Below are 25,000 nucleotides of genomic sequence, written 5' to 3' on the forward strand. Positions count from 1 at the left end.
TGTGTGTGTGTTTCTGTGTGTGTAGTTGTACATGTACCAGCTGTTCCGGAGTCTTGCCTACATCCACTCGTTTGGGATCTGCCACCGGGACATCAAGCCCCAGAACCTGCTGCTGGACCCAGAGACGGCTGTGCTCAAGCTCTGTGACTTCGGCAGGTGAGACTACATCACCTAGATCAGGTCTACATCAGGTCTAGATCAGGTCTACATCAGGTCTAGATCAGGTCTACATCAGGTCTAGATCAGGTTTACATCTGGGGGGTATTACATCAACGTTGCTAAAGGAAAATGTAGGCTTATTTTGATTTTGAAGTCTCTCAACAAAAATTTGCCTGGATTTTCCTTTAGCGACGTTGAATACGTTGAATATCTAGATCACGTCTGGTAGCTCTGAGGATCCAGTCTAGGATGTTGACAATAATGATGATGATGATGATGATGATTATTCTGATGTTGGTGATGATGATGATGATGATGATGATGATGATGATGATTACGATGATTACGATGATAAACATGAAGGTGTAGAGTGTGTGTAGAGGTTAAGTGTGTGTGTGTGTGGTCCTCTGTGTGAGTGTGTGGTGTGTCTGGTCCTCTGTTAGGGCTTTCACACCGGCAAAGAACCGTGCCGGTTCGCGTTCGTGTTCGGAAACCTCTGAACCTTGGTGCTGTCTGGCGAGCGAGCCCGCGTTCATACCAGTGTAACCTGAACCATCCGCGTCATCAACGCTGGGTGATGAAGGGGCGGGATAAACAAAACAATTCACAACTAGATGGCAGCTACTTCACTGGAAAAGAGGATAATATCTTCCACTACTACAGTATCTGAAATAAACACAATTTTCTGTGAAACAAAACAAAAGACACTTTCTATATGCGTTCTTTTACTAATCAGCTGCTCCATTACTGGAATAGAAATGGCTTACGAAATTCGCGTTCGCGCATGTCCGCGCGATGCGTGTGTGTGTTTGCTGAGCATGTGAGGAAGATAGAGAGAATAATGACACTTTTGATATTGTTTTTGATCACTAATGATTAGATTTAGATTAGATTACATTTTGTCTACTTCCTCCTTGCTGGTCTCTGCAGCCTAGAATAGGACACACCCTCTGACGACGTGACTGTTCTACGTTTTGGTTCGCGCTTGAGAACCACTATTTTTTGGTGCCCGCTGCGAACCAACTTTTCAGGTTCCGAACCAATTGAGCTTCGGTCTGAACGCGCCGGCCGGTTCCAGACGCACGGTTCTTTGCCGGTGTGAAAGCCCTATGTGTGAGTGTGTGGTGTGTCTGGTCCTCTGTCAGAGTGTGTGGTCCTCTGTGTGAGTGTGTGGTCCTCTGTGTGAGTTAGGGATGGACGGTTTTTTGGTTATACCGAAAACCGGGGTTTATAAAAATAGAAACGTTTTTTTATCAAAACCGTCTGAAACCGTATTTTTTTTATTTTTTTTATTTTTTAGAAGAATAAAATAGAATAAGAATAAAACTGGAACATGTCACATATTTGTCGTGTGTGAAAATAACAATGATACAGTCTGAATCTGCCGCGCAATGAGTGAGAGGTTTGGTCAGTTGTGAAGAATAACTGAGGATTAATATCTAATTGGGATTATATTTAAGGGTAACGAATCACTCTATGGGAAAGATAGTTGCCTTCAGTTATTGGTAGATAGGAAAGGTTTTTTACAATTACTCGCTTACATTTAATAAGATCATTTTCGCTGCTCTCTGTAAAGCGCATTGGGTCACTTTTGTGAGAAATGCGCTATAGAAATAACATGTGATTTGATATCAATCAATCAATCAATCAAACTTTATTTATGTTCTATAGCACAAATCATGCATTGAATGTAACTCCAAGTGCAGTATTTACTAAACCACAATATAATAAAACAAGAGCTATACGGATCAAGAGTGTTTGTGCACAGCGCCACTGTGTGTGAAGGCGCTACTGAAAGTGATGACTGAACGCATGTCTCAGAAGATACGCGGTCGTCCCGCGGTGGTGTAGCGGTCTACGCACTGGCCGCTAGTGCATGCTGCCCACCGGGGCCGGGGTTCGTATCCCGGCTCGCCAGATCCAGATATGGCCGAGACACACGGGAAGCGCCATATTGGCCGGCCGCTTCCGAGGGGGGGTATAGGAGTATTTCTGGACTAGGATCCGTCGCGCAACACCGCCCCCTGGGGTGCCGGAATAACGGTACTGGGCTCGAGGAGCCAGTCAGCCTAGTCTGCCTGGCGCCCTCCTCTGGGACTGCCGGCCACGGGGTCGGGCGGCGGATCCAATGCAATAGGCAGGGGATAATTGGATGCTAAGTTGGGTTAAATTGGCTACCAAATTGGGTGAAAAAGGGATAAAATCTGAAAAACAAATTTTTTATAGAAGATACGCGGCCACTTAGTGACGCAAAGGTAGTTCTGTATTTATCTCTATCTGTATTAGTACATTTATTTTGAAAGCTCTATTTTGACAGCTCTACCATGGGCACTTTTATTTTGATGGGGCATTCTTTGTTGATTGACTTACGACAGTTCAGGACGAGTCAGTCTCGCGGCATGTGGTTTTTATGAAAAGCTTTAAGTATGTTCACTGCATAATTCTAAGTCTAATATTTCAGTGATTATTGAGCAGTATTCAAATATTTAAATACATTGAGCAGCAGCTGAAACTTTGTCTAAGAACCAAGATATTGAGAAAGCAGTTCATTCAATGAAGACGCTGTTCCAAGAGATGATCTTCCGTGCAGGCGTGCACCCTGGATCAGCGGAGCTGGTGTGTTAAGTGTTCATGTGTTTTCTTGTATGGTGTAGCTTACAAAAGTCTGCCTTTCCACTTATATTTGTGAAACTAAGTAGCCTAAATGTGTTGCGACTGTGCTTACGGTGTTTTAATGGTGTTCGACATGAGTGTATTGTAGCAGTAGGGCTCAATTATTTGAAATTGGCGCTTTTTTTTAATTTCTTTTTTTTAAATGTATTTTTCGGTTAACCGGAAAACCCCGGTTTTAGTCTTTGACGGTTTTTCGGTTTCAATAATTGGAAACCGTCCATCCCTAGTGTGAGTGTGTGGTGTGTGTGGTCCTCTGTGTGAGTGTGTGGTGTGTCTGGTCCTCTGTGTGAGTGTGTGGTGTGTCTGGTCCTCTGTGTGAGTGTGTGGTGTGTCTGGTCCTCTGTGAGTGTGTGGTGTGTGTGGTCCTCTGTGTGAGTGTGTGGTGTGGTCCTCTGTGTGAGTATGTGGTCCTAACCCTGACCCTGTCTGTCCTCAGCGCTAAGCAGCTGGTCCGTGGCGAGCCCAACGTGTCGTACATCTGCTCCCGATACTACAGAGCCCCGGAGCTCATCTTCGGTGCCACCGACTACACCTCCAGCATAGGTAACACACACACACACACACACACACACACACACACAGACTACACCTCCAGCATAGGTACAGTACACCAACACACACACACACACACACACACACACATATCCGTGGGCACCCACTCAGAGAAGCTCAGCCGTGCCAGAAAGGCTAGTACCCCACACACACTCTCACTGACACTCACATACACAGACACACACCAACACACACACACACACACTCATTCACGCTGCAGAGCCCTGCCGAGCCGAGCCGTACTGGGCTGGCTACGATACGCGTCCACTGTTGTTGCAGAAACCATCTAGCTAGAAAAGACACGTCTGAGCCAGCACAGCACAGCACAGCACAGCACAGTACGGCTCGGCTCGGCCCTGTAGTGTGTAAAGTCTCCCAACAGATAACTGAAAACATCTTCTTACCCCCGTCATATGAGATGTTTTAGACATTTACATCTTTTACATTTTTTGTCATTTAGCAGACGCCTTATTCCAAAGCGACTTACAATCAATACAATTGACTAAGCAAGTGAATCATCAATCCACCAGTCGTAGCAGGAAGAGTAATCCAGCTCAGGCCCGGGGCCATTGATAGAAGGAAAAACCTTCTATCATCTTCTTCTAAACAAGCTTTTAGCTCTGTCCAACCTATAAGAAAGCCATACTGCCCTGCACAGGCTAACCGCAGTAACTAAAATGTTTCACAATTGAGTTATACGTGAGATTGAACTTAACTCGATATCTGTTTTGTCTTGTGACAACGTTTCAGAGTTCAGTCTTGCTCCGTTTTTAGAGAAAAGGGATATAAAGAATTGCAGTACAGCAACACATTTGGCTGGATAGTCAAAGAACTTTAAAGCCATTTTTCTCAGTTTCACTGTTTGCGTAGTTACTGCGGTTAGCTTCTGCAGGGCAGCATACATATGGAGCATCAGTACCCTCCCTCCCACCCCCACAGCCCTCTTTATTCCTTGCTCACTTCCCCTTCCTGTTTATGTCCTCCCCCCCCCCCACACACACCCTCAGATGTCTGGTCAGCTGGCTGTGTGCTAGCGGAGCTGTTGCTAGGACAACCGATCTTCCCTGGCGACAGCGGAGTGGATCAACTGGTGGAGATCATCAAGGTATGCAACGTTCTCTCTGGGTCTCTGTCAGGGGAGGCTGGCGGAGGTAGACATCGGAGGACGGGCTCATTGTGACGCATGGGACGGAATGAGGAACGGTGTCGACATGTTTGGTACCATTCGCTTTTCCGTTCCATGTGTTATAATGAGCCTGTCCTCCGATGTCTACCTCCACCAGCCTCCCCTGTTGTATGAGTGTTGCTTATTTATGTACTTTTAATGCCTTTTTTTTAATGCTTTTTTTTAATGCTTTTTCTTCACTTTGGTTTGTGTCTGGCAATGAATGGAAACTGATTGAATTTTGTCACCTGTCCAACTTTCTTCTAACTCCTCTACTATCCCCCCTCCCCCCCTTAAATTTCCCTCCAAATCTCTTCTGTTGTCTCTCCTCCTCTCATCTCTTCTGTCCTCTCCCTCCCCTCCCCTCTTCCCCTGGTCTCTCCCCTCCCCTCCTCTCGCCCTGTTCCCTTCCTCCTCTCCTCTCCTCCTCTCCTCTCCTCTGCAGGTTCTGGGGACCCCTACAAGAGAGCAGATCCGAGAGATGAACCCAAACTACACTGAGTTTAAGTTCCCCCAGATTAAGGCACACCCTTGGACTAAGGTGAGTCAACAGGTACACGAACCCTTTTACTACTCTACGCTCCTCCCAACCCTCCCTCCGCCCTCCGCCCTCCGCCCCCCCCCCCAACCCCGCAAATGACTCTGTGCTCGGCTTGCGGGCCTGCCCAGACTCTGTGGCCCCTCCCACACCTTCCTTACCATCTCCCCTAGCCCCGCCCTCTCGTCTGTACGAACCAATCCCTGATCAACCCCGAGCCCCGACGCCCCAAGACGCTTGACGATCATAAAACGTAAACGATTGATTTCATATATTTTATATTATATTATATCTCTAGGACTGTTAACCTCTCGATGGGTCTAAGTTGATCTGTAATGGTTTTAAGAAACGTGGTCATAGTCGGAGGAAGTATCTCTATTTGACTAGGACGGATCGGACACCATCACACAGGTTTTTTCAGGTCTTGGGTTTGATTGGAGATTGGGTCGTACGTCTCACCAGCCGATTGGCTGCCTGCTGCTCGTAACCCCCGGTTCATCATCTTGTCTCTGCTGCCTGACTCATCAGTACACACATACATGACTCATCAGTACACACATACATGACTCATCAGTACACACATACATGTCTCATCAGTACACACACACATGACTCATCAGTACACACATACATGACTCATCAGTACACACATACATGACTCATCAGTACACACATACATGACTCATCAGTACACACATACATGACTCATCAGTACACACATACATGACTCATCAGTACACACATACATGACTCATCAGTACACACATACATGACTCATCAGTACACACATACATGCACATGCAGTGTTGATAATAAATAAGTATTCAACACATCAAAAGAAAATGTAATTAAACATATTTCCATTGCAGCGATTCACATGAAATTGAGACCAGACTATTGGTATTAACTCATTAAAGCTACACAGCTAAAGAAATTGGAACCTTCCAATCCATTAAAAAACCAAGTGCAATAAAGTGGAACGACACAGGAAGAAAGTACAAAACCAGCTTGTGACACTAATGAGTTCTCCTACATGTGCTAATTAGAATCAGCTGGGTTAGTGCATGTGGGTGGGTAAGTACTTCCACTCTTTGAAGAAGAGTTTCCCACCTCTGAATGCAAGTAAACTAATATATATATATTAGAACCAAGCTTCTTTCCTGCAAGAAACATCTCATCGTGGGTAGAGGCAAAGAGCTCTCGCAAGACCGTCACAACAACATTGTTGAGCAGCGTAGTAACGGCACTGGTTGGCCAACGCATTTCTCCTCTACTCCTAAATGTTCCTCTAAGCACCGTTGGGGCCGTTATCCACAAGTGGAAGGAACATCACTCGACCAATCAACCGGCCACATACAAGAGTTGCTCGCAAGATGTCTGACTGACCGTGAGAAAGTCAGTCAGGAGAGTCAGAGCCCAAGAGCCAAGGACCACGCTAGCAGAGAGGGGACAGTTCGTGATCTTAGAATGATAAGGCTCTATCTTAGAATGATAAGGCTCTATCTTAGAATGATAAGATTCTATCTTAGAATGATAAGGTTCTATCTTAGAATGATAAGATTCTATCTTAGAATGATGAGGTTCTATCTTAGAATGATGAGGTTCTATCTCCGTTTAGAATGATAAGGTTCTATCTCCGTTTAGAATGATAAGGTTCTATCTCCGTTTAGGGCAGTTCAGAGATATTGAGCGTCAAAGTTTTTACATTCCATTATGTTTTGTGAGATGGAACCTTTGTATATTATTAATTACTAACTCAAAAATGTCAACATTTTAAAAATAACACCACACAGGCATTAATAAACACCTAATGGATCAGATTATGTAAGAAACTCAATTTTGACCAAATGGATGGAGATAGAACCTTATAATTCTAACGTCACGAGTTGTCACAAAGAAAACAATAGGCGATGCATGCCACCGTCACGGTCTCCATTTGCAATCTCCCAGAAGACTCCATTACTGAAGAAAAGACAAGGGGGCGGCTGTGTCTCAGGAAGTAGAGGAGTCGGCGTCTAATGATCGGAAGGTTGGCAGATCGGCGGTTCGAGCCCCGGCTGGCCACATGTCGAAGTGTTCTTGGGCAAGACACTGAACCCCAAATTGCTCCCAGTGAGCGGGCCGGCCGGCGCCTTGCATGGTAGCTTGCCGCCATTGGTGTGTGAATGTGTGTGTGAATGGGTGAATGAGAGGCCATTGTAAAGCGCTTTGGAATAAGGCGCTATATAAGTGCAGTCCATTTACCAAGATCCAGATTCACCACCCTAGAATGTTCCAGATGTAAAGACTGTCTGTGATGAAGAACGGGCCAGAATCCCACCTGATCCCTGTGAGAGATTTAGTTTGTTCGTACAGGAAGCATCTTGAAGCTGTCAACAAAGCGTGACGTTAGAATTATAAGGTTCTATCTCCATTTGAGATCAAAATTGATTATTGTTTTTACATAATCTGATCCATTAGGTGTTTATTAATGCCTGTGTGGTGTTATTTTTAAAATGTTGACCTTTTTTGTTAGTAATTAATAAAATACAAAGGTTCCATCTCACAAAACATAATGGAATGTAAAAACTTTGACACAATTCTCCTCTCCTGTGTCATTCGCCTTTATTGCACAGAACCTTTTCTATGGATTGGAGTGTTACGATTTCTTTGGCTGTGTAGTTTTATTGAATTAAGTTTATTTTTCTTTGATGCGTTGAATACTTGTTTCCCCCACTGTATCATCAACTATGTTACGTGTGTGTGTGTGAACTCACAATAATGTCTCTGTGAATGCATGTTAAACACAGATCAAAGCTTCACCTCCCTCAATGGGGGTGGTCTTACATACACACACACACACCAATAGGTTTGCAGCATCACAGGAACATGCTTACTCATTATGAGACTGTGAAAGTGCTCTGGTCTGATTTGGCAGACATGGAAATGTCTCATCCTTGTGTTGCCCCGCCCCCCTGCTTAGAAGCCCCGCCTACTGCTCTGACATTGGACGATCTACAATACATCATAAGCCAATGGGCAGGCACCATGCTGGAGCAGGTCCTCGTGGCAGCTCTTCAGGCTCCACCTTGTGGTCGTTCTGTAGAACTGCGTCCCACAGCCACTTAGTCAGTCAGCAAGCAAGCTGCTCCTAATGTACTGTTCCAGTAGGGCCGAGGCCTTCGTAAATTAAGACAGATACACACACACACACACACACGGTAAATGGACTGCACTTATATAGCGCCTTTATCCAAAGCGCTTTACAACGGCCTCAAATTCACCCACTCACACACACATTCACACACCAATGGCGGCAAGCTACCATGCAAGGCGCCGGCCCGCTCACTGGGAGCAATTAGGGGTTCAGTGTCTTGCCCAAGGACACTTCGACATGTGGCCAGCCGGGGCTCGAACCGCCGATCTGGCAACCTTGAGATCATTAGACGGCGGCTCTACCTCCTGCGCCACAGCCGCCCCTAGAGACACACAGATAGACAGACACACACACTCAGACACCCCCCTTCCTAGATTAACTAAACACACACACACAGACAATCCCTGGAGACTTACCCTATCTCAGAAGAGTTAGAAAGACAAACAGCACTTTGACAACACACACTACTTTGACTAACACACAGCCATGCGACGATGTTGCCAGCATGCGTCTGCATCTTAACACACGTCCTCGTGACGACCTCCGTCTCACGCTCACGTCTAACCAGAGAGACCCACGGCATGCCTCCTCCTCTCTCACCCCTCACTCAGTCTCTAGTATCCTACGTCTCTGTGTCTAGTCTCCGTTACGGCTACGACGATCGATCGGCTCCTCGACGATTCCTGCGCTCTCCTTCCTCTCTGCGATTGGCTCGCTGACGCCTCTCTCTCTCTCCCTGATTGGTTGGGCCAGGTGTTCCGGCCGCGTACGCCCCCCGAGGCCATCGCCCTGTGCTCCCGCCTGCTGGAGTACACGCCCACCGCCCGCCTGACCCCCCTGGAGGCGTGCGCTCACTCCTTCTTCGACGAGCTGCGGGACCCCGACGTCAAGCTGCCCAACGGCCGGGAGAAGCCCAGCCTCTTCAACTTCACCACCCAGGGTACGACAGGCCCTCCCTCTCTCTGTCTCTCTCTGTCTCTCTGTCTGTCTGTCTCTATCTATCTCTCTCTATCTGTCTGTCTGTCTGTCTGTCTCTTTCTGTCTCTATCTCTCTCTCTGTCTCGCTCTCTCTCGCTCTCTCTCTTTCTGTCTCTATCTCTCCCTCTGTCTCTCTCTCTTTCTCTCTCTCTTTCTCCCTCTCTCTTTCTCTCTCTCTCTTTGTCTCACACACTCCTCCTCTGTCTCACTCTCTTTTCTGTGTTACCCTTCCTTTCTTTCTTTCCTGTTTCCGCTCGATCTCTCCGTCTCTCACACACTCACACACACACACACACACACACACACACACACTGACTGTCAGTTTTTCCTCCGTCCCCTCTTTTCAAATCTTTCTCTTTGTCGTCTCTCTCTCTCTCTCTGTCTCTCTGTCTGTCTCTCTCTCTCTCTCTCTGTCTGTCTCTGTCTGCCTGTCTGTCAGACAGATGTTGTCGACCTTTGTGTTGTGTAAGATTCTTACGGTTCTTCCACAGTGGCTGCTGATGTCACGCTGTCGTCATGATGACGCATGATGTCTCCCCAGACCCACGCTGTGTGACACTGACCTCATGGTGTCGGCGTTAACCTCTAGCCTCGTACCTGACGTTAGCCCAGGTGGTCTTTGATGCGTTTACCGTCTGTAATCTGCCCTAATCTGCCCTAATCTGCGGTCGCCGGTCTCTCTCTCCCCTCAGAGCTGTCCAGTAATCCCTCCCTGGCCTCCATCCTAATCCCCGCCCACGCCCGCAGTCAGGGCGCCGCCTCCACCCCAACCAACGCCTCCGCCACTACAGGTCAGCGCTCTCCTTCTCTCACCTCCCCCTCCCCCCATCTCTCCTTCTCTCACCCCCAGCTCCGCCTCCCCCCATCTCTCCTTCTCTCTCCCCCCCCCTCCCCCTCCCCCATCTCTCCTTCTCTCACCCCCCTCCCCCTCCCCCATCTCTCCTTCTCTCTCCCCCCTCCCCCTCCCCCATCTCTCCTTCTCTCTCCCCCTCTCTCCTTCTCTCACCCCCCCCCTCCCCCCATCTCTCCTTCTCTCACCCCCCCCTCCCCCTCCCCCCATCTCTCCTTCTCTCACCCCCCCCCTCCCCCTCCCCCCATCTCTTCTCATCTCATTGCGTTCTGTCTCCATATATCCCTCTCTGCTTTCTCTCTCCACCCCCCCTCTCTGTCTGTCCACCACCTCCGTCTCTCATTCCCCCCCCTTACTCTTTCTCCCTCTCTCCTTTCTTCCTTCCTTCCTTTCTTTCTTCCCTCTCTCTCTCAACAACTTCATCCATCCCACTAATTCCACTAATTATATCGCATATTCGCCCCAAAACCAGTTAATGGAAATGCACATAATCGCATTTTCTTTCTTTTTGTCAAAATTTTGTTTTTTTACATAATCTGTTCCATTAGGTGTTTATTAATGCCTGTGTGGTGTTGTTTTTAAAATGTTGACATTTTGGAGTTAGTAATTAATAAAATACAAAGGTTCCATCTCACAAAACATAATGGAATGTAAAAACTTTGACGCTCAATATCTCTGAACTGCCCTAAACGGAGATAGAACCTTATCATTCTAAACGGAGATAGAACCTTATCATTCTAAGATAGAACCTTATCATTCTAAGATAGAACCTTATCATTCTAAGATAGAACCTTATCATTCTAAGATAGAACCTTATCATTCTAAACGGAGATAGAACCTTATCATTCTAAGATAGAACCTTATCATTCTAAGATAGAACCTTATCATTCTAAACGGAGATAGAACCTTATCATTCTAAGATAGAACCTTATCATTCTAAGATAGAACCTTATCATTCTAAGATAGAACCTCATCATTCTAAGATAGATACGTATCATTCTAAGCTCACTAGTGTCACACTGAGTAATGTGCTGTTCCCTCTTCTCCACAGACGGTGGCAGCACAGAGCGGGGCCCCAGCACCACTACCGCCTCAGCCTCCGCCTCCAACTCCACCTCCTGAACCCCCAAGCCCCGCCCCTGCCCCCCCCCCTCCCCCCCACAGGCCCCTCCCACCCTCTGCTGTGACGGACAGGGGAGGGACACTGACACGGCCCGGGGGGGGGGTACCGCTGGGAGAAAGAAAAAAAACAAAAACAGCCGCCATGACAACGACAAAAACACACAGACACCTATCAAGTCGGAGTGTCGCCCCCCCCCCCCAAACCTGACCCCTCCTAAGCTGTTTGATTGGTTGTAGATCCTCCACTGAGGATGTCTCTCTGATTACCCGTATAGGGGAGGGAGAGGGGGGGGTGGGCGGGGCAGGGGGAGGGGGTGGGCGGGGCAGGGGGAGGTCTGGTGAAACAACAAAAATATTCATATATAAACCTAACGTATACATAACTCTAGCCTGCTAACGTTTCTAAGAGGACAATCTATATATATATATATATATATAAACATATATATTACGGTCGCTCACAGACCCCCCCCTCTCCAGCCAAGGTCCTCCCCCACCCTTACTCTTCCTACCCCCCCCCACCCCCCCTTTCCAAATCGTTCTGCCTCTCACCACCATCTTGGCCCTTGACCTTCGACCCCTGCCCCCCCCACCCCCCACGGGCGGTTCCCCTGGCTCCTCCTCTAGTGCATGGCCTGAGTATGGTAAGGAGCACCCAGGGTTACCCCCCCTTACCTCACCCCCCCCCTGCATTCACCTGACCTTCAGTACTGCTGATTAGGCATGAGGCACACACACACACACACACACATACTGTAGACACAGAAGACACCACACACACACACACACACACACCCGCACACACAGATGCATGATGGCCCTGATGTTTGTGGTTCTGGACAGTTCAATCAGAGGGTTTGCCTGGGGTTGTTTTAAAAGAAAAAAAGAAAAGAAAAGAAGAGAAGAGAAAAAAAAAAACGGTTTAGCGAGAGCGGTTTTATTCGGATTCTGTTTTTATTTTTGTTTTCTACTCCCCCGCCGGACCTGGGCAGTCCAGTCTTCGGATCGACATGTGAGATGTACGTGACCCACATGTCTCCCTGTTCTGTGTGCTTGTATTATATATACATACATACACAGTTTATATATTACTTTGCATTATGTAAAAAAAAAGTATATATAGATATATGTATATTATACTTCGATGGTTCAGAAATCATAAACGGTTAGCTCCTTATCTGGCCAGAGCAGTGGCAATATTTGCCTGCTGACTAGAGACGTAAGAAGCCCAGACGGTTCCACGTTTGTTCTCTGCGCTGGAGAGAGAAAGCTCTGGGTTCCAGCAGCCACTTCCTTATCTTTCTGTTTGTCCATAACGTGTTTGTTCATGCTGCAGACGGGTTTAGACCGAAGGTCTATTTCCTTACCTGTCCTTTATTTACCACTCAAAGTGACTCTGTGACGGTGACTCTGACTCTCTGTGACGGTGACTCTGACTCTCTGTGACGGTGACTCTCCGTGACGGTGGTGACTCGGTGACAGTGACACGACTCTCTGACGATGACTCCCTGTGACGATGAGTCTCTGTGGTCCCCCTGACCACATCTGTCTTATCTATGAGAAGATTTCAAAGTCAATTCTTCTTCTTTTTTCTCCCCCCCCCCAAAACTGGTGGAGAGGTGTTTCTGGGGGAGTCCTCCTCCTCTCTCTTTTGGTTCTCTGTGTATTGTGACCACTGACCCAGTGTTTCTCTAGCCCCCCCCCCCTTCCTCTCTCCTCCTCTTCCTCAGTCTCATCTCTCCACCAGCCACACAGAGCCACACCACACTGGTACAATCGCTCTCTCTCGGAAGCGACTTTACTTTAAGGTTAAACTATGGAAGAAAAAAAAAGAAAACACACAAAAAAAAACACAACAGAATTTGTATATACAGTATAAATGCTCCTCACCAAATCCTGACGTGTATGTTGTTGTTGTTGTTGTTATGTTTTGGGGGGGGGTTATTTTGTTTGTTTTTATCTGTTTTTGCTGTTGTTTTCTTTTCACGTTGTCATGGTATGTGTATATATGCAGACCCATGTTCTGTCTACGAGCAAAAACAAAGACGACATCGGGACGAGGAGGAGGCAGGAAAAATAAATGAAAAGAAAATAATGAGGAAAAAAAAAAAATCAGGGCAAAAGTGACTTGTCTGTTGGATATTGTAGATGAGGAGGAGTGTTATCCAGCCATATAGTTCAATCTTACCTGTACAGTACGGTAGATGACAGCTGTATTATTGTAACAATAACTAGTCATGTATAGTGTATCTATAGTTTGGAGTGCCTTTGCTTTCATACACCTTCGCCTTGTCTCCTTCCTGCCCCCTACCCTCCCCCCCCCCCCCCCCCCACACACACACACACATACACACACACACACACACACACACACACCCCCCCCATCACGTGGTCCTGCATTGTGACTTTCCCATTTGGTGCTGTTGAATGTCTTATTCTCCGCCACACACACACACACTCTCTCTCTCTCTCACACACACTCTCTCTCTCTCTCTCACACACACACACACACACACACTCTCTCTCTCACACACACACACACACACACACTCTCTCTCTCTCTCTCTCACACACACACACTCTCTCTCTCTTTTTTCCCTCTTTCTCTCTCTCTCTCTCTCATGCCCACTCAGATCTTCCCCACCATAGCGCACACACACATACCATACCGTTGAGTTCTCCATCATCCTCTTTGTTAAGTCGTTATGACACATGCTTTTGTTTCTAAGACATACAGATATTATCTGTAAACAAACAAACAAAACAACTGTTTGAAAATGAGTGTTCTACTTTGATAAATGTTTTTTTTCTTTTCTTTCTTTTCCCAATGATTTAAACTAGGGCACGCACACGCACACGCACACACGTGTTTTGGAAGTGGGGTTGTGAGGATGGATTCAAGCGTCATATACAGTGTGTATCTGTATGTGTTCACAGTGTTGGTTCTGGTTCTGGTTCTGGTATCAAAGCCAATCGACGACGTCTATGTTCTGACAAGCCATCCTAAGGGGCAATAATGCATAATTCTCACTCTTATTTTCTCTTTCTATCTCTCTCTCTCTCTGGTTGTGTCCTTCTGCCTCTCTCTCCTGTGGTGTGTAGGGTATTCTGCCTCTCTCCTGTGGTGTGTAGGGTATTCTGCCTCTCTCTCCTGTGGTGTGTAGGGTATTCTGCCTCTCTCTCCTGGTGTGTAGGGTATTCTGCCTCTCTCTCCTGGTGTGTAGGGTATTCTGCCTCTCTCTCTCTCCTGTGGTGTGTAGGGTATTCTGCCTCTCTCTCTCTCCTGTGGTGTGTAGGGTATTCTGCCCCTCTCTCTCTCTCCTGTGGTGTGTAGGGTATTCTGCCCCTCTCTCTCTCCTGTGGTGTGTAGGGTATTCAGTAGCACCTCAGGGTTGAGTCCTGTAGCCCCTCCCCCTCCCTGTCCTCTCCTGTCACGCTTGCTGTAATATTTGCATTCATAGACGTGTTGCTATCCTACACCCACCGGGCCTGTAACTGCAGTCTGACCGCAGTGTGACCACTTCACCTCCTGACTCCAGTTCAACCAGAGTGAACCGTGTAAAAAAAAAAAAAGAAGAAAATGACAACAACAAAAAAAACAATGACAAAAAACGACTACATCACAAAGGTTTTAAAACAGTTACCAAAAAAAGAAAAAGACAAGCAAGGATAGTGAATTATATACAGATTATCGCACCGCACCGCACACACACTTGTGGCAGAAGAATATGCTATCTGGGTTTAAAAGAAAAACGAGAAAAATACAAACAAAAAACAACCTATATAACAATACTACTACTTGAATGCCTCTGTTTGTGACTGAAATTTATATTTCATTTGAAATGTTTTTTCTTTTTTGTTTTGTTTTGTTTTTGTTCTGTGAAGGTATGCTAAATGTGCGCCCCTGTAAATATTCCCCCTGCGTGCTCTGAGGAATAGTCCCCTGGTTCCCTGGTACTGTAATTTGCATTAAATAAAGTGTAGGATAGCCTGGAAATGAACACACCACTGTGTTGGCCTGTTTTTACACTGAGTACGTGTGTGTACAGTGTGTGTGTGTGTGTGTGTGTATATATGTTACGGTACATGTGGGAAATCTAGGGTTAGGGTTAGGGTTAGACATGCCAGCATGTACCAAGTCGACGTAGCACCTAACCCTAACCCTAGTTTTCCCACATGTACCGTATTCCAACATGTACCGTAACATATATATTTGAATATATATGCACACATATATACATGTGTGAGTGTGTGTATGTGTGTATATATGTATATAGTGTGTGTGTGTATATGTATAAACACTAACCGGCCACTTCATTAGGTACACCTTGCTAGTACCGTGTTGGACTCTCTTTTGTCTTCAGAACTGCCTTAATTCTTCGTGTTTTAGATTCAACAAGGTGCTGCTGTCTGTCTCTGAGCTGCATGGTTATGAGAGACAGTCACCACTAGAGGCCGCTACTAAAGCACTGTAGCTTAAGGATGAATGCAGTCAGTTTTGTTTCTGATGTTTATATCACTCCTTAACTTTACTCAGAACACCATTAGTCATTGACAGACCCAGAAAAGCAACTCGTACACACACACAAACATTTAGTGTGAAGAATATTGCATGAAGATAGATATGGGACAAAACTCGTGAGGTTGTAGGTTCAAGTTTTGTCCCATATCTATCTTCATAGTTTTCTCTCTCTCTCCAGATTAGTCTAGTTCTTATTTCCTCTCCACACACACTTTTTTCTCTCTATCTTTTTCTTTTCTTTCATCTCCAAGAGAGTCGTCGTTGTCTGTCCATTCTTCATCGGTGAGTGGCCCCACTTTCTTTTCACCGGTACCCCTGTTTCTCGTTCTTCTTTTCTGTTTGTTTGACTGACGTGTCTCCATGTCTTCTGAGTCTGTCTGTTCTTCATCCCTCTCTCCTGTCTCCCCATCCCTCTCTCCTGTCTCCCCCATCCCTCTCTCCTGTCTCCCATCCCTCTCTCCTGTCTCCCCATCCCTCTCTCCTGTCTCCCCATCCATCTCTCCTGTCTCCCCCTTCCCTCTCTCCTGTCTCCCCTTCCCTCTCTTCTGTCTCCCCATCCCTCTCTTCTGTCTCCCCATCCCTCTCTTCTGTCTCCCCATCCCTCTCTTCTGTCTCCCCATCCCTCTCTTCTGTCTCCCCCTTCCCTCTCTCCTGTCTCCCCTTCCCTCTCTTCTGTCTCCCCATCCCTCTCTTCTGTCTCCCATCCCTCTCTCCTGTCTCCCCCTTCCCTCTCTTCTGTCTCCCCATCCCTCTCTCCTGTCTCCCATCCCTCTCTCCTGTCTCCCCTTCCCTCTCCTGTCTCCCCCTCTCTCCTGTCTCCCCATCCCTCTCTCCTGTCTCCCATCGCTCTCTCCTGTCTCCCCCATCCCTCTCTCCTGTCTCCCCATCCCTCTCTCCTGTCTCCCCCTCTCTCCTGTCTCCCCATCCCTCTCTCCTGTCTCCCCATCCCTCTCTCCTGTCTCCCCCATCCCTCTCTTCTGTCTCCCATCCCTCTCTCCTGTCTCCCTTCCCTCTCTCCTGTCTCCCCATCCCTCTCTCCTGTCTCCCCATCCCTCTCTTCTGTCTCCCCATTCCTCTCTCCTGTCTCCCATCCCTCTCTCCTGTCTCCCTTCCCTCTCTCCTGTCTCCCATCCCTCTCTCCTGTCTCCCCATCCCTCTCTCCTGTCTCCCCCATCCCTCTCTTCTGTCTCCCCATCGCTTTCTCCTGTCTCCCATCCCTCTCTCCTGTCTCCCCATCCCTCTCTCCTGTCTCCCCATCGCTTTCTCCTGTCCCCCATCCCTCTCTTCTGTCTCCCCCTTCCCTCTCTCCTGTCTCCCATCCCTCTCTCCTGTCTCCCATCCCTCTCTCCTGTCTCCCCCATCCCTCTCTCCTGTCTCCCCATCCCTCTCTCCTGTCTCCCCATCGCTTTCTCCTGTCTCCCATCCCTCTCTCCTGTCTCCCCCATCCCTCTCTCCTGTCTCCCCATCCCTCTCTCCTGTCTCCCCATCCCTCTCTCCTGTCTCCCCATCCCTCTCTCCTGTCTCCCATCCCTCTCTCCTGTCTCCCCATCCCTCTCTTCTGTCTCCCCATCCCTCTCTTCTGTCTCCCCATCGCTTTCTCCTGTCTCCCATCCCTCTCTTCTGTCTCCCCATCCCTCTCTCCTGTCTCCAATCCCTCTCTTCTGTCTCCCATCCCTCTCTCCTGTCTCCCCCATCGCTCTCTTCTGTCTCCCCATCCCTCTCTCCTGTCTCCCCCATCCCTCTCTCCTGTCTCCCCCATCGCTCTCTCCTGTCTCCCCATCCCTCTCTCCTGTCTCCCCATCCCTCTCTCCTGTCTCCCCATCCCTCTCTCCTGTCTCCCCATCCCTCTCTCCTGTCTCCCATCCCTCTCTCCTGTCTCCCCCATCGCTCTCTCCTGTCTCCCCATCCCTCTCTCCTGTCTCCCATCCCTCTCTCCTGTCTCTCCCATCCCTCTCTCCTGTCTCCCCATCCCTCTCTCCTGTCTCCCCATCCCTCTCTTCTGTCTCCCATCCCTCTCTCCTGTCTCCCATCCCTCTCTTCTGTCTCCCCCATCGCTCTCTTCTGTCTCCCATCCCTCTCTCCTGTCTCCCCATCCCTCTCTCCTGTCTCCCATCCCTCTCTTCTGTCTCCCCATCCCTCTCTCCTGTCTCCCCATCCCTCTCTCCTGTCTCCCCATCCCTCTCTCCTGTCTCCCCATCACTCTCTTCTGTCTCCCATCCCTCTCCTGTCTCCCCCATCGCTCTCTCCTGTCTCCCCCATCCCTCTCTCCTGTCTCCCCCATCCCTCTCTCCTGTCTCCCCATCCCTCTCTCCTGTCTCCCATCCCTCTCTTCTGTCTCCCCATCCCTCTCTCCTGTCTCCCCATCCCTCTCTTCTGTCTCCCCATCCCTCTCTCCTGTCTCCAATCCCTCTCTTCTGTCTCCCATCCCTCTCCTGTCTCCCCCATCGCTCTCTTCTGTCTCCCATCCCTCTCTCCTGTCTCCCCATCCCTCTCTCCTGTCTCCCCATCCCTCTCTTCTGTCTCCCCATCCCTCTCTTCTGTCTCCCCATCCCTCTCTCCTGTCTCCAATCCCTCTCTTCTGTCTCCCATCCCTCTCCTGTCTCCCCCATCGCTCTCTTCTGTCTCCCATCCCTCTCTCCTGTCTCCCCATCCCTCTCTCCTGTCTCCCCATCCCTCTCTCCTGTCTCCCATCCCTCTCTTCTGTCTCCCCATCCCTCTCTCCTGTCTCCCATCCCTCTCTTCTGTCTCCCCATCGCTCTCTCCTGTCTCCCCATCCCTCTCTCCTGTCTCCCATCCCTCTCTCCTGTCTCCCATCCCTCTCTTCTGTCTCCCCATCCCTCTCTCCTGTCTCCCATCCCTCTCTCCTGTCTCCCCATCCCTCTCTCCTGTCTCCCATCCCTCTCTCCTGTCTCCCCATCCCTCTCTCCTGTCTCCCATCCCTCTCTCCTGTCTCCCCATCCCTCTCTTCTGTCTCCCCATCCCTCTCTTCTGTCTCCCATCCCTCTCTTCTGTCTCCCCATCCCTCTCTTCTGTCTCCCCATCCCTCTCTTCTGTCTCCCATCCCTCTCTCCTGTCTCCCCCTTCCCTCTCTCCTGTCTCCCCATCCCTCTCTTCTGTCTCCCCATCCCTCTCTTCTGTCTCCCCATCCCTCTCTTCTGTCTCCCATCCCTCTCTCCTGTCTCCCCCTTCCCTCTCTCCTGTCTCCCCATCCCTCTCTCCTGTCTCCCATCCCTCTCTCCTGTCTCCCCATCCCTCTCTCCTGTCTCCCATCCCTCTCTCCTGTCTCCCATCCCTCTCTCCTGTCTCCCCATCCCTCTCTCCTGTCTCCCATCCCTCTCTCCTGTCTCCCCATCCCTCTCTCCTGTCTCCCATCCCTCTCTCCTGTCTCCCCATCCCTCTCTCCTGTCTCCCCCATCCCTCTCTCCTGTCTCCCATCCCTCTCTCCTGTCTCCCCATCGCTCTCTCCTGTCTCCCCATCCCTCTCTCCTGTCTCCCCATCGCTCTCTCCTGTCTACCCTCCCTCTCTCCTGTCTCCCCCATCGCTCTCTCCTGTCTCCCCATCCCTCTCTTCTGTCTCCCATCCCTCTCTTCTGTCTCCCCATCCCTCTCTTCTGTCTCCCATCCCTCTCTTCTGTCTCCCCATCCCTCTCTCCTGTCTCCCCATCCCTCTCTCCTGTCTCCCATCCCTCTCTCCTGTCTCCCCATCGCTCTCTCCTGTCTCCCCATCGCTCTCTCCTGTCTCCCATCGCTCTCTCCTGTCTCCCCATCCCTCTCTCCTGTCTCCCCATCCCTCTCTCCTGTCTCCCCATCCCTCTCTCCTGTCTCCCCATCCCTCTCTCCTGTCTCCCCATCCCTCTCTCCTGTCTCCCATCCCTCTCTCCTGTCTCCCCATCGCTCTCTCCTGTCTCCCATCCCTCTCTCCTGTCTCCCATCCCTCTCTTCTGTCTCCCCATCGCTCTCTCCTGTCTCCCCATCCCTCTCTTCTGTCTCCCATCCCTCTCTTCTGTCTCCCCATCCCTCTCTTCTGTCTCCCATCCCTCTCTTCTGTCTCCCCATCCCTCTCTCCTGTCTCCCCATCCCTCTCTCCTGTCTCCCATCCCTCTCTCCTGTCTCCCCATCGCTCTCTCCTGTCTCCCCATCGCTCTCTCCTGTCTCCCATCGCTCTCTCCTGTCTCCCCATCCCTCTCTCCTGTCTCCCCATCCCTCTCTCCTGTCTCCCCATCCCTCTCTCCTGTCTCCCCATCCCTCTCTCCTGTCTCCCCATCCCTCTCTCCTGTCTCCCATCCCTCTCTCCTGTCTCCCCATCGCTCTCTCCTGTCTCCCATCCCTCTCTCCTGTCTCCCATCCCTCTCTTCTGTCTCCCCATCGCTCTCTCCTGTCTCCCCATCCCTCTCTTCTGTCTCCCCATCCCTCTCTCCTGTCTCCCCATCCCTCTCTCCTGTCTCCCCCTCCCTCTCTCCTCTCTCCCCATCCCTCTCTTCTGTCTCCCCATCCCTCTCTCCTGTCTCCCCATCCCTCTCTCCTGTCTCCCATCCCTCTCTCCTGTCTCCCCATCCCTCTCTCCTGTCTCCCCATCGCTCCGGACGTTGTCTTTCGTTACCTCATCCTCGTCCTTTTGCCTTATTCCATCGCTCACACCATCCTCACGGTCTGTCCATTCTTCCAGACTGTTGTCTGTCTCAACCTTTCTGTCTCTTTCCAAGTTTGCACTCTCACCATTGGCAGTTCGTGACGTTAGAATTATAAGGTCCATTTTTGTCAAAATTGAGGTTTTTACATAATCTGATCCATTAGGTGTTTATTAATGCCTGTGTGGTGTTATTTTTAAAAATGTTGATATTTTTGAGTTAGTAATTAATAAAATACAAAGGTTCCATCTCACAAAACATAATGGAATGTAAAAACTTTGACGCTCAATATCTCTGAACTGCCCTAAACGGAGATAGAACCTTATCATTCTAAGCTCACGACCCCTCTTCATCGCATTCCAAGGGTTTCTCCTCTTTCGCTCCCTCCTCTTCTTTTCTCTCCTTAACCTTTCTTGTTGTCTTTATTTCAATCTCTCTCATCCTCCTCTCCTCTGGTTCCTTCTTTTACTCTTCCTCTGTCTTTTTCTCATTATTTTCCTGCATGATCTCCCTCTCAAGCTTTCTCTTTCTTCATCTGTCATCCGCCTGCTCTCCCTCCTCCTCCTCCTGCTCTCCCTCCTCCTCCTCCTCCTCCTCCTGCTCTCCCTCCTCCTCAAACTCCCCTTTCTCATCCACTCCTTTGTCTTTCTTTCCTCTCCCTCTCTCAGAAGGTTATTGATCGTTGCCTTTATCTCCTCGACTGTTGCCTTCGCCTGTTGCCGCCTCTCCTCTAAGCTTGTCATCCCTCTCTTTCTCTCTCATCCCTCTTTCTCTCTCATCCCTCTCTTTCTCTCTCATCCTTTCCAGCCTGTTCATGTTCACATTCAGTCTTTCCCTGCGTCTCTTCTTGCTGTCTTCTCTGCCGTTCCCTTGCTTCCATCTCAGTGTTTTGTTCCATGAACAACTCAAGGTACATTCCTTCTTTTCCTTGTTCTCCTCCCTCCCTTCCCTCTCTTTTCTCTTTTCATCACTCGTTCTCTCCTGCAGACTGTGTTGCTTTCTCTGCCTATTCTTTACCTCATTCTCTCTTCTTTTGGTGTTCACTCTGTCCCCTACCTCTCTTCTCTCTCTCTCTGTCCTCTACCTCTCTTCTCTCTCTCTCTGTCCTCTACCTCTCTCTGTCCTCTACCTCTCTCTCTGTCCTCTACCTCTCTCTGTCCTCTACCTCTCTTCTCAGCTTCTTCTTCAGGATTACTTTCATCAACTCCTCTTCCACCATTTTGCATCTCTCCTCATGCTTCTTCTCCTCCTCCTCCTCCTCCTCCATCCTCTCATAGCTCCCCTCACTCCCTTTCTCTCCATCCTTCATACCTTTCACAAAGCGGCGGATCTTGAGTGGGCCTTTCCTCACCAGACTGGCCGATCTACTTCACAGCCCATTGATACGTGTATGACATCGACTTCATTGATCTGTAACACCACTAAACATATATCGTTATCAAGATCCTGCCCTTGACTAAAGACGGTTTTTGTTTGAAGATAACACTTAAAACTTTAAATGTATAACTTCTCTTTTATTTACATAAACACTGGAACACAAACTCTCCTTCTGCCTGATAGTCTCTGATAGAAGAGGCGTGTGTGTGGAACAGGGGAGGCTAACGGAGGTAGAGATCAATGGACGGGCTCATTGTAATCCATAGGACGGATTATCATCAAGGATACCATTCCTCATTCCATACCATTCCAATGTGTTACAATGAGCCCGTCCTCCGATTTTCTACCTCTACCGGTGTGGAACTGTACAGAGGGGGGGGGGGGAGGCAGCACCGTGGATCACAAGGCAAAGTTCAAAGGTTAGGGTGGGTGTCTGCTCATGTCACACCATACCAAAAAAAGATACATTCAGGAGAGAAAATTATAACCTGACATTCACACAGCTTATCACAAACGAAAGTGCCAAAATTCACATGGGGAAAACTTAGATTTCCAATAGAAACAACAACACAACAAAACTCACACTCATATTCTTAAAATACACCTGACCAGAACCATAACATTTAGCGATTCTGTGACCGTGATCCTGATTGTGTTTCTGAATGATTATTCGGTTGTTAAGTCGTGACGTGTTTCCGGGTCCAACGTTGGCTGAGGCGCTCTCTCTCTTCGAAATGCCTCAGTAATAATAATAATTCATTATGTTTGTATAGCGCTTTTCCGAGGCTCAAAGACGCTGACAAATATGGGAAAAACGGGAATGTGCTGCTGTGTCCCTTGTTGTATGAATAGATCCCAGTCTAAAAAACGATTGAACTGTCATTCTACCGCTGTAGTACACTGGTACTCTGGTGCTTTAGTACACTGGTACTCTGGTGCTTTAGTACACTGGTACTATGGTGCTTTAGTACACTGGTACTCTGGTGCTTTAGTACACTGGTACTCTGGTGCTTTAGTACACTGGTACTATGGTGCTTTAGTACACTGGTACTCTGGTGCTTTAGTACACTGGTACTATGGTGCTTTAGTACACTGGTACTCTGGTGCTTTAGTACACTGGTACTCTGGTGCTGTAGTACACTGGTACTCTGGTGCTTTAGTACACTGGTACTCTGGTGCTTTAGTACACTGGTACTCTGGTGCTTTAGTACACTGGTACTCTGGTGCTTTAGTACACTGGTACTCTGGTGCTTTAGTACACTGGTACTCTGGTGCTTTAGTACACTGGTACTCTGGTGCTTTAGTACACTGGTACTCTGGTGCTTTAGTACACTGGTACTCTGGTGCTTTAGTACACTGGTACTCTGGTGCTGTAGTACACTGGTACTCTGGTGCTTTAGTACACTGGTACTCTGGTGCTTTAGTACACTGGTACTCTGGTGCTTTAGTACACTGGTACTCTGGTGCTTTAGTACACTGGTACTCTGGTGCTTTAGTACACTGGTACTCTGGTGCTTTAGTACACTGGTACTCTGGTGCTTTAGTACACTGGTACTCTGGTGCTTTAGTACACTGGTACTCTGGTGCTTTAGTACACTGGTACTCTGGTGCTTTAGTACACTGGTACTCTGGTGCTTTAGTACACTGGTACTCTGGTGCTTTAGTACACTGGTACTCTGGTGCTGTAGTACACTGGTACTCTGGTGCTTTAGTACACTGGTACTCTTGTGCTGTAGTACACTGGTACTCTGGTGCTTTAGTACACTGGTACTCTGGTGCTTTAGTACACTGGTACTCTGGTGCTTTAGTACACTGGTACTCTGGTGCTGTAGTACACTGGTACTCTGGTGCTGTAGTACACTGGTACTCTGGTGCAGGGAATTTCTGGTTTGGACCCGGAAATTGCTAAACGTCACGTTTGACGTCAGACTTAACAACCGAATAGTTAAACCTCAGCAGCGAGGAGACACACCACCCACCAGAGACACCAGAGGACAGGGACGTCTCTGGATAAGGCGACGACAGACAGTAGTGAAGTGTTTTCACAGAAACAAAGAGTCACTCCAGAGTCCCGAGACAACAGGAAAGGACATCTGTCCCCACAATAACACAATGTGTGCTGATATGATGATATGATTTTCATAATTAGTGTATTGATAATGCAGATCATGTTTTTTTTGCATATTGGAATGCGTTACATTCAGAATAATCCTGATATATACTGTACTACTGTATCTACATTTAAAAAATACAATCTCACAATTCAGATCAAACACACATGGCTTTTTTTGGTATTGAAGTGACTGACGTTGGTTTTGAAAGAACATCAATTACGTCCTTGAGAGGAAGAAAAATACATTTGTCGTTATCTTTTAGGATCCTCTTCCCAGATGTGCTTGCTTTGACACTGTGACATTTCGTGGCGTTAGAATATAAGGTTCTATCTCCATTTTTGTCAAGATTGAGTTTTTTACATAATCTGATCCATTAGGTGTTTATTAATGCCTGTGTGGTGTTATTTTTAAATGTTGACATTTTTGAGTTAGTAATTAATAAAATACAAAGTTCCATCTCACAAAACATAATGGAATGTAAAACTTTGACTCTCAATATCTCTGAACGACCCTAAACGGAGATAGAACCTTATCATTCTAAACGGAGATAGAACCTTATCATTCTAAACGGAGATAGAACCTTATCATTCTAAAACGGAGATAGAACCTTATCATTCTAAGCTCACGATTTCTTCACAACAAGAGTAGTTGAACAGGTCTGGTGGTCTTCCTGGTTCTCTTCCCCCTCGTTGAAGCTTGTCTAAAAGGGGCTTTGGTAGGTGGCACGGCAGCGGCAAGTTCTGAGCACATTTCCTATGTTGAAATCAGAGGTGTCCCTGTTAATGCCTGTTGGAAGGAGGGAGGGAGGGAGGGGGGACAGGGGGACGGGTCTCTCAGGGGGCCTCGTTCATCCTGAACACTTGTTCAACAGGTGGTTTAGGTGTCCCTGTTGATGCCTGTTGCTGGATGGGAGGGAGCAGAGCAAGGAGGATAGCAGGGAGGAGAGGAGGGAGGATGTGAGGGAGGAGAGGAGGGAGGAGAGGAGGAGGTCTCAGGGGGCCTTGCTGATCACCTCCAGTATGAGAGGAGAGACCTCTGGCTGGACCTCCTGGATCTGCAGCACCTGCTTGGTGAACTCCTCGTTCATGGTCCTCATCTCCGTCAGACAGGCCAGGATCATGGGGTACAGCAGCCTGGAGAGACGAGGGGAGCCTGGAGCGTTTGAAATGGCATACTAGCATACTGC

The 25,000-nt window shown here is 48.4% G+C and overlaps 2 protein-coding genes across 4 annotated transcripts in view; one reads left to right on the forward strand and one right to left on the reverse strand.

Annotated features, from left to right (window-relative positions):
• gsk3ba (glycogen synthase kinase 3 beta-a) overlaps positions 1-11,334 on the forward strand; it is a 24,085-nt gene extending 12,751 nt beyond the window's left edge. Inside the window, 7 exon segments of the mRNA XM_080537043.1 lie at positions 26-156; positions 3,269-3,375; positions 4,392-4,489; positions 4,995-5,090; positions 8,977-9,163; positions 9,894-9,992; positions 11,103-11,334. Coding sequence (XP_080393169.1) covers positions 26-156; positions 3,269-3,375; positions 4,392-4,489; positions 4,995-5,090; positions 8,977-9,163; positions 9,894-9,992; positions 11,103-11,173 — 789 coding nt within the window. The 3' untranslated portion in view covers positions 11,174-11,334.
• Positions 1-25,000, reverse strand: part of nr1i2 (nuclear receptor subfamily 1, group I, member 2) — a 61,606-nt gene that overhangs the window by 16,321 nt on the left and 20,285 nt on the right. For 2 of the 3 annotated variants that reach the window (XM_080537209.1, XM_080537207.1), the window contains exon 9: positions 24,422-24,947. In XM_080537209.1, the coding sequence (XP_080393335.1) occupies positions 24,806-24,947 (142 nt within the window). In that variant the 3' untranslated portion in view covers positions 24,422-24,805. Of the gene's footprint in view, positions 1-24,311; positions 24,948-25,000 lie in introns of those variants that run through there. The other variant, XM_080537208.1, reaches the window with a different exon arrangement.

Source organism: Nansenia antarctica, assembly GCF_963989245.1.
Source record: "Nansenia antarctica genome assembly, chromosome: 7".
Taxonomy (NCBI): Eukaryota; Metazoa; Chordata; class Actinopteri; order Argentiniformes; family Microstomatidae; genus Nansenia; species Nansenia antarctica.